The sequence below is a fragment of the Lotus japonicus genome, chromosome 3 (assembly GCF_012489685.1).
Source record: "Lotus japonicus ecotype B-129 chromosome 3, LjGifu_v1.2".
In the NCBI taxonomy this organism is placed as follows: domain Eukaryota; kingdom Viridiplantae; phylum Streptophyta; class Magnoliopsida; order Fabales; family Fabaceae; genus Lotus; species Lotus japonicus.
This window is the reverse complement of record NC_080043.1, coordinates 30,978,458-30,988,268: the sequence shown is the minus strand read 5'-3', so window position 1 is coordinate 30,988,268 and position 9,811 is coordinate 30,978,458. Positions and strand designations below refer to the sequence as shown.

At 34.8% G+C, this 9,811-nt stretch overlaps 2 protein-coding genes across 3 annotated transcripts; both read right to left on the bottom strand.

Annotated features, from left to right (window-relative positions):
* Positions 1 to 631: 631 nt before the first annotated feature.
* Positions 632 to 4,098, bottom strand: LOC130749314 (E3 ubiquitin-protein ligase AIRP2-like). 2 transcript variants are annotated; one of them, XM_057602651.1, is made up of 5 exons: positions 3,781 to 4,098; positions 2,343 to 2,493; positions 2,121 to 2,187; positions 1,615 to 1,849; positions 632 to 1,131 (listed from the first exon to the last, which is right to left on the bottom strand). In XM_057602651.1, the coding sequence occupies exons 1-5, from the start codon at positions 3,924 to 3,926 to the stop codon at positions 897 to 899; spliced, it is 834 nt and encodes a 277-aa protein (XP_057458634.1). In that variant the 5' UTR covers positions 3,927 to 4,098; the 3' UTR covers positions 632 to 896. The 2 variants fall into 2 exon arrangements, with proteins under 2 accessions (XP_057458634.1, XP_057458635.1); XM_057602652.1 differs by lacking the exon at positions 3,781 to 4,098 and adding an exon at positions 3,186 to 3,691 and having other exon boundaries at positions 2,343 to 3,104.
* Positions 4,099 to 6,693: 2,595 nt separating this feature from the next.
* Positions 6,694 to 9,797, bottom strand: LOC130743946 (probable envelope ADP,ATP carrier protein, chloroplastic). The gene is made up of 9 exons (XM_057596156.1): positions 9,786 to 9,797; positions 9,562 to 9,624; positions 9,398 to 9,454; positions 9,233 to 9,316; positions 8,975 to 9,043; positions 8,788 to 8,900; positions 8,524 to 8,693; positions 7,383 to 7,461; positions 6,694 to 7,087 (listed from the first exon to the last, which is right to left on the bottom strand). The coding sequence occupies exons 1-9, from the start codon at positions 9,795 to 9,797 to the stop codon at positions 6,979 to 6,981; spliced, it is 756 nt and encodes a 251-aa protein (XP_057452139.1). The 3' UTR covers positions 6,694 to 6,978.
* Positions 9,798 to 9,811: the final 14 nt, after the last annotated feature.

Here is a 9,811-nt window from a genome sequence, read left to right as displayed (position 1 = left end):
TTCTTGTTCATCTCCATACAGAGGTTCTCAAACTCTCGAGTTGACTCTTAGAATCTTACGATTCTCCGTTTCTAGGTCCCCAAAACGAGTCAACTCGCAAGTAAACTCTAAATTTCCAAGAATCGAGCAAACTCTTACTGACTCGGTAAACTCGCATAGACTCTCGATTCTACACCGAGTCTACGAGTTGTAAAATGAATTTTTCCTTAAATCCCCAACTTCAATGGGGTAATTTTGGGTTTTCACAAAAAGCTTTCAACAAAGACTGAGAGAAAGATAGAGTTATTTATTTCAATCCAACATTCTCATTCACCTTCGAATTCTAAAAGAAGAGGAGACATCACTGCTACAAGTCGTCGCCGCCGCTTTAAATTTTGAGCTCTCTCTAAAACTTTATTATGAATTATGCACTCTTGGTACTTTGATTGTTTATGTATTAACTTTACTTTATTATGAAGTTGGTCTTCAATATCCAACTTTATCCGGAGATGGCATTACCATATAACAATAACATCCCTTAATGGTGTGTACTGAGAGCGGAAAGACATCTAGAAGACATATCTGAGACTGCCAGCATTGATAAACTACCTCAGATTAACAAACAGAACTTTTATACTCGAGAACTCTCCAATTTAATTTGAATGTGAATGAAAATATAATTTGACTTTGAAGGCATATATTTACAGTTTGACTAATTCCATTTTTCAATGTGACACTAAGACAAAACATACTTTGAAGTTAGCTTTCACTAAATACAATTCAAAAGTGCTTAGGATAAGACATTAATATAGATAGGACCTCACACACTCAGGAAACTTTCAATGTACACTTGGTAGCCTATTTAAATTATCCCTGTTGATTGAAGCCAATCCATATTTCTCCAAAACCTAGCCAAGTCATGTAGATCCAGAGTTCACTAAATGGAATTCAGAATTGTCGAGGGCCTGAACATTCAGAATTGGCAATGTCAAAGGTAACTTGTCAATGTACAAAAACAGCCTTTCTAAATTCTCCTTGTTGATTGAAGTCAAGTCATCTATGTCACTGCTGTTCATGTAGATCCAAAGATCACCAGACTTTACTCTTTTAAGACTGTCCCGGCAGAAAGGGCAAGATTGAGATCGGGTGTGCCTAAACCAACAGCAAAAACTTAATCCTTATTAGTGAAAAGTGAAGACAAAAAGGAAATAATTACATTTCAAAAACATCTTAAAAATAACTCAGAATTCTGATATTTCTGCTTTGCTATAAAGTTTCTTAGGATGGTTCTTTACTTCTTCCAACAGAATAGATGAGAAACTATAAGTACATTCTGACTAGGGGTAGCTCATTTCTGTCCTGTCAAGTTCTATTCTAGGACTTAAACAAATAAATTAGTTTGCTCTGTTGTACCCTAAAGATTTATCCACAAAAAGTTCTTAGGCATCAATCCATAACTACAAGTTAATTCTAGATGCTTAAGAGTTAAGACCTTAAATACTCTAAACTTCATAACGATATTATCATTAGAATTTAAAATTATTTTTTCTATTGCTAACTCAAGTCAGAACAAGATTTAGGAAGATAATATGAGACAAATATCATAATGTAACTTTTCAATTACAATTTGCTCACCAGTCTCTGAAGCATTTCACGCACAATGAATGGTTGCAATTGGGCAACACAACCTTCTTGTTCGTCTCCATACAAATACCACATTCTTCTTCCCTCTCTAAATCAATGTCAGATAGTTTTCCTTTTCTAATCATATCTTTAGGCTTGTACTTTGTAGCGCATAAATCCCTTTGTTTCCTTTCATCTACATCAGTGATTCCTCTGTGGAGTTGTAATAAAGACGGAAATATCACACCTGTTAATAAAGAGTGTAAAGCATTCATATTTGGATTTTGAGCAACTTTATAAAGGAATGCAAAGTTTTTGTGGTGTGGGGTGGGGTGGGAGGGAGAGAAAGGACTTTTATGACCTAGTGCAGGGTGGGGAATGTAGCTAAAGCACATGCAAAGCAACCTGAAATACCTTCAACCTTGGGCAAAAAAAATCCTCAGAGGAACTTGGTGCGACCTAAGCTAAGACTCTTCGGAAAAATTGACCATTTCATGTCAATATGACTATTTACTTACCATAAAACTCCTTCAGGCTGGCTTTTCTTTCATAAACGTACATGGTTGTCTTCCCATCATTATATGCCTGGACAATCCCAACACTTAATTACAAGCTTGGCAATAAAATGGCAATATTGGTCCACACGATTACACTTGGTTGTGGATTATAAGTTTTATAGTGGTCCATTCAAAGTAAAGGCGATAGCAAGTTTATATAGAGTATCTGGGGAGTGAACATACCTTGTATATGAGAATCCTAAGAAATCCCAAGGCTCCAGCGAGACGACAATCAATCCACTTAACCATAAAAAGGAAAAATTCAGCAGCAGGGCTATAAGACAGTCTCATCTGTAAGAAGGCTCCATCAGATTCTTTTGGATAATCAGAAGCTCTGTACAAAAGCATGGTTCGAACGACGACTAGGTTAAGATCTCAAAAGTAGAAAAATTAAAGAAGATAACAATAACTTCTAACAGGGTTGCTTTATAACAATTTCACAAACATAACATATACACTCAGTTTTATACTAGCCACAGAAAAGCTTTTTAATACTATATAGCCTTCACAAGGAAGTAGCCTGAATTCCCATGTAAACTTGTATCATGTTGATGTGCCACAACTATAAGTCTTATGCATTAGCATTCAAACAATTTGATGGCTAAAACATTAATATAAAGCTAAAATTGAAAATTAAGAGTGGCACTTGCAACTTATACAGCCGGATACACAAGCATGTGTGAGTTTATTCATAAATTTGAAGTGAAAGGTGATATATCCTTGAATTTAGCACACAAGCCCCTACCATTAGCACCGAAAAAAAGTAAAATTAAAAAGATACACTTCAGTTATTTTAATGGGGTATTTTCAGTAAAAGCATTGCACCAATATCATCTTAAAAAAAAAGGGTACCCTCCTGTTATCTTATTGGGGTCTTCTTTACAGAAACAGCAGGCCAAATAGCTGAGAACTGGGGCACACCATGGGAAGGATCCAGCTCTCTCACTTGAGAGGGAAAACAGCCATTAATTGAGTTGCTTTACTTTTCAAAGTAGGTAATTAGTGCTAATGGTTTTGATGACTTACTTTACCCTATAAAGTGACTCTTACTTTAGAAGAGCCAAATCCCCATGGGAAACCCCAAAAACTTGAAGTGTGGCGACTGGCGAGTGCTCAATGTCCAAAATAAGAAAAGAAAAACATAATACTAAAAAATAGGAGTTGAAAAATTAAGCTTTATGAAGCCAATCAAAGCATCCTGCTTTCCAAAGAACTAACAATTCACGAACATTTAGTCAACCTACCAAGCTAGCTTTTGCTTCACTCATGATAAGAATGCTTATTTCTAAGGGAAAAAAAAAACAGAAAAAAGGAAAAGGAAAAGGAAAACAGAAAATTCTGCAATGATAAGCATACGTGCAAATTGAACAAGCAGAACAAAACACAGACTACACTATTTTAATTTTCAACCATCAAAAACCAACTAATTATCTCCCCAATAAAACACCCCCATATAATTTTTTTGCAAAGTTAGCATCTTTCTCAAAATCCCACAAATATTTAAATGAGACACTACTCTACAAATCACATTACTCAATATAATTATAAAATAAAAAATAAAAACCAAAACTTTCAGTCAGTTGACTTGGACAGAGAGAAGGGTGAGGGTGATGGAAATTACAGATTATTGGCATGCTGTATGTCAGCTTCAAGAGCTTTGATGGAATCCTTGAAGGGCGTACTCATCTCTTCTTCTCTCTTCTTCTTCTTATTACACTTTCTTCGTTCTTCGTTTCCTTCCCCCACAACCAATGAATTTGAACTCATTCAATCAATGAATCCTATGAAAAAATTCCCCTCAGAAACTCAATTGTTCCTTGTTTCCGTTGTGAAAAACAAGGTCGTAGAGGCAATCAGAGGAAGAGGATTTCAGAGAGTGAGAGTGAAAAGGAATAAAGTTTATCTGGGGTTTTGGGGGTTTTGGCTTGAAGCACACGTAACTCCTTTATAAATATGGATAAACTGATAAAGATATCATACTACCATTCCTTTTTTAAAAAGAGAAGATTTCATGATTTTCGATTGTATATTGAATAAAAAGTAAATCAAATATTATTAATAAAAATAATTTTAAAACTCCAATCTTGAATAAATCATCATTATATATAAAAAAAAGCAAAGAAATTAATGTTATCAACTTAAGATTGATAATTCACCAAAAAAAAAACATTGTCATCAACTTAAGATAAAAACCAATTAAATATTCAATCTAACTAATCTCGAATTAATATCGAATAAATATGGAATGAATTGATATTTCACACAATAAATTTGGATAGAAATCATATCTCATGGTTTTTCTTTACCTTCAGTTATTTTTTTCAAATAAAAAAGATTTTTTATTTATTTAGATCATGGTAATCCACCACAGTGATTAATCATTCACACGAGTGCTTGTACTAAGGGGTAAACAGCTAACCACGGATATCCTCTCTAATAATTGATCATTTTTTTTATTGAAGAATTATATTTTCATTATTAAGATTAGCTAAGGATCTGGAGAAAATGAGAGGTGATTTCATTTCTAGAAATTATAGTACAGTACAGCAGGTTGAACCCAATGGTTTCTTTACGGGTGTTCTCTCACCATCTTTGAGGGTAAGATTGTGGCAGGCATTTTCAATTTTTTCCAAAATTTGAACTTATATTATTATTCTTACGAAGTCTAATTTATTTACTTTCACCATTGGCTGCAACGTGATTATTAATATTTAATAGTGTTAAAAATATTTAGCTTCTGTTACGTAACGAAGTTTAGAAAGAAATTCATTCAATATTATATTGTGATTTGTTATTTGGGGAATTCCTTTCAGATTGAAAGTGAACCCATAATATATTGGCGTTGGACGATGATTTGTTGGACTATTTAATTATTTATAACGGTTGGGGTGGACTATATCATTTGTTCTACCAAAAAATTTCAATTTAATACTCTACTTGTATGCTAATTGCTAATTAGTCTAATGTCAACTTTGTAATCTATATAGAAGAGATATTTTCGAACACTGAGTACAAGTGGTAGATCAGTTGCTCAAGTATATTAATTCAATGGATTTCAAAATGATTGCTCACGAACATTTTTTTATATATATAATGATAGGAAACAACTATTGTTATCACTTGCATTGCATGTAGAAGGCCTACTATTGGCAAAACAAAAAATTCCAGATGCAATTTGTCCAAATAGCTTCTCATTGACCAAGCTGTTCTGAACTAAAGTGACCATTAGCCATTAGGCAACTCTTGAAAATTATGAGATAATGACATTTCAACCATTCATTAATTATTAATATATCAAGAATGAAACAAAAAAGAAGTTCAGTGCTCCATAATAAGGTGATATCGTTTGTTTATAACCAACAAAACCGGCTCGATACAATTTGATAGTTTGATTCGTTAACCTTGTTGATAAAGTTTAATTTTCGGTTATGTGTATGGAAAAGTATTTATTGGGTTGAGACAAACCCACATTTCGTGCATGTTTGGTTTGGTGCTAAAGCCAACGTCAATGTGATTTTACGTATCTCAATTTATCGACTGCAAAATAGGAATTTATCATGTAGAGTTTAATGTTGATTAGAGAAGCACAATTCTGGCACGTTGGCTTCATTATAGATCCATGTTGAGTTCTACGGAAATCCAAACATACACGAATTCATTATTTCTAAGGAGAACACAAATCACTTGTTTTCTAGTCCCCTGTGATAGCATCAACAGGGAACTTTGTTTTGAAATGGATCGGTTTCACAAAAATCAAGCGTACCTGGTAACACTATCAAGGATCACTATAAATTTGAGGGTTTCATCATATCATGCAACCTGAACAAAAGGAAGGCTTGGATTGGATGGTGATCTGACATGCAGTATTATAGCTAATGAGGCTTGAAAGGAACACATTCAAATTCTAGGAGTTTGGAAGTGTTGAGTTATCATATTTGGGGCATGGTAGTGTTTGAAGGCCAATTAAATCATTCGTGAGTCACATCCTTGTGTTCGGAATACAATTCGGCTTTGTGTTTGCTGCTTCAATTGGGAGACCACGTATAAGGAAGCAAATAGTATGACCTATATTTGTTATACATGTTCTGTTCGGCAGTATTATGTATACTTTGCAGATTCTCATTTATCACAGGGTCTGTACATGGAACGCTTATACAGATGCATTTGGATTTATGTTCTTATTGGGGGTTGACAAAACTAATTTTCTGACTTTCAACTAACTTGTAAGTTTTCAACTGACTTATGAGTGAATTAATTTTAACTAACATTACCCTAATATAATATTTTTTTTAAAGCAAAATATTTATTGAATAAGAAATCGAGATACAATCCTCTCAACTTTAGAATAATTACAACGATGCAAACAATAACCGCAAACAATGACCATTAACAACGACGGCTAACACCAACAACAAACAACAATCGCTAACAACGACAAGACCGCAAACAATGAATGCAGTCAACGCAAAGCCTCTCCGTTGCGTTCAGCACCTAGCTTCAAGGGCAATAACAACAAGTATATAACATTTCTCTTTTTTATTACTATTCAGTTTGACAGATACGAAAATCCGTTTAAAAATTACAGCTAAAATACATTCAGAAAAAGAATATAACACTGCAGCCTACCTAGCACAAGCTTGTCCTACAAAATTACAACCCCGGGGTACAGGGAATGTTGGCTGCTGAGATACTCATAATATTTGGCTAAAGCAATTCCTACAAATACAGGACACTTATGCTGCAGCATTAACTCCAATGAAATTTTCCAGCGCGAAATGAATATCTAAAACCATATGAACCCTAAGCTCACTGTCATCGACTATTGTTGTTTCTGTAGATTGTTGCGGTTATCCTCAGTAATTATTTGAAACTCTTTCTCACTAGCTGCAATTAGGCGTTTGGCAATATCATATATGGTGAGCCTGATGCTGCAGAGACAAACAAGGAATAGATCACATAATTGATCACAATATGCTCTTCCAACTTCCAAGGAAAATAAATTACCATGATTAGCACTATTTATCATAATGTTCTGTGTATGCGTAGTGGCTTCGTACAAGTGATCATAAATAAACAAACTAATTACAGACAGGATGTTATCTACTTATATTTTCAGCAAACACACTGAACATCACAAAAGGGAATAAGTATCAAAAAAATGGGATTTCACGAGGCATGGTATATAGACCGAAAACATAACTAGAAATAGAAAATCGTGAGTACCTGCTGTTTGGTAGGTTCTTTAAAGCATTAGGCAGAAATCCACGATACAAGCCAATAACTCCATCCCGTGCCACGATACCTGTATCAATGAAATAAATAAGTTGGCAATATTACAAAACCACTGAAGCATTAAATCTACCATCAATCAACTACTTTGCAGTAAACACTGAAATTTTTATTCGATTTTCTCTAGTGTTGACCCAGTAATCCACCATAAAAAGATCAACAACCTGATGGAGCCACCATGTGTGTGTTCATAGTTAAGCAAGTTTTAACCTGCACACACCCTTGTAAAACTTCAACTACTTCATAAATGAACTTCCCTTGCCAAACTAAAAAAAGGCGATATATAAATATATAATACATAGACACATGAAAAAGAAGCTCAACATCTAAGAAGATAAAGGGCACATGCATCAATGGTGATGGTTTTGAACTATGAAGCACAGACACAGACACGAACACCAGGCACGACATAACATGACAGTAACTTGTTTAATGTCCAAAATATAAGACACCGCAACACCACACATGTGCGTGTGTGGGAGAAGAGAGAGGAGCTATAATCTTAACCATCCATGCATGATTGTATGGCATAATTAACTCTTCTCACTTGAAACGCCTTGGGGTAGAAAAGGGGGAGTAAAGGTAAAGGAAAAAGTGACATTCCCAAGTGAAGTGTGATCATGACCTACTATATAAATTTTCAGGTTTAACCTTTTTTTATCTTTAAGTTGCTTTTTTTAAGTTGTTTAAAAACAGAATGCAATTTTTCAATGAGTTGTGTTATTCAAGTGCCTGCCTTATTTGGGTGTCAGTTAAGTGTATAACCTGTGTTGGTTGAGTGTCTTAGAGGTGTCAGCTAAGTGTTCGAATCAATACATTTTTAAATAGGATGCCTAGTGAAGAGTGTTCAACGTGTGTCATATAAGTGTCAGTGTCAGAAAAGTGTCTGAAACTCATAAGAAAATGCCTGTAATTCATAGTTTTGAAGCTGATAAGAAAATTTTATTTTTCAACATGGTTACTGATTATTAAAATTAATTCATCTTATTTATTTGTGACTAATGCGTGCACTTATGCATGCAAGTTACTGTTCAAAAAAGAACAATGCTAAAAGGTGGACCTGAGCAACACTAACCTGAAATGGCATCTAATACTGTCTTATAAGGTGTACCCTTCAATTGCATCTGTCTTCGCACAGTGTCCAGAGGATAGCATGTAAGTGTGGCAAGAGATGCTGAAAACACCGCAGTGACAAGAGATGCTTCAGTTCTCTTTTGATATTCCTCTGGCAATGACTTCTTCAACCTATCATCCATACAAGGTTAGGATTTCTTTTAATTCAGTATCCACATCCAATCTCCAATGTGCTTATAAGATATAAGATTACCAATGAACTCACAAGTCAAAAACACAAAAGTTGACTGCAATATATGGAGCTATTCCAATAAGAGAAGGTCCAAGACCATAGTAGAAAGATGCAAATCCTTCCTCTCTTAGCATGCTCAAGGCAACCTAGAAAAACCACCATACAGTTCATTAAAATAGGCAGATCTCGTGAAAATACTTAAACAGGCTCTATGATCTACCTCTGACATTGTTCGACAACCAGGTTCAACAGCTAACCGCAATCTCAGGACATCTAATGGGTAGGTGATCTACATCAATACATACAAAGTTAGATACACACATTGACCGTGAGATGAGAAAAATATAAAAAGATTAGTTTTCAAAAAATGAAGTTGCGTATAAGAGTTAAACACAAGGTGTTCGAACCCTGCAATAAAAACCAATAACATCAAGAATGCATCTACAAACCATAAAAGGCTCAGCCCCATAATACTTACAAAAGTTGATGTCATGCCAGCAAAAGCACCCGCTGCAAGTCTTCCCACAACAGAGAGCTCATCATGTTCTCCCTTGAATATTTTCTATAAATGTAAACGTAGAAATTAAACCTGAACATTCAATGCTTGGTGTAAGAAATTCTAGAAAGATAGTTAGCAATTAACCTTATAAAACTCATAAGCAAAAAGCTGGACAGCACTATAAGGTATAACCCGAATCACCTGGAACATTAAAAGGTGAAACACCAAAACAAATGAAAAGGCTTGTCGCCCTTACAAGGAGATATGTATACTTAAACACCAATAAACGCATTCCTAATTATTGGAACCTGTGGGAGGTTGCCCTTCCAGTAACCTTTAATGCCTTCTTCCTTCCCTATTGCCAATATGGCCTGCAAATCATGTCAATGAAAGGTCCAATAAGAAATTTATAGCTAATGCTCTGATCATTCATCAAAGATCCCTCAGCATCTTAGAGACGCAAAAACATGTGCAAAGAGATTAGACATGCATCTTAGCCCACTGCATCTAAATTTCAGTCCACCGGTTTTACATGGACAGTCATGCATGTCAAATTGA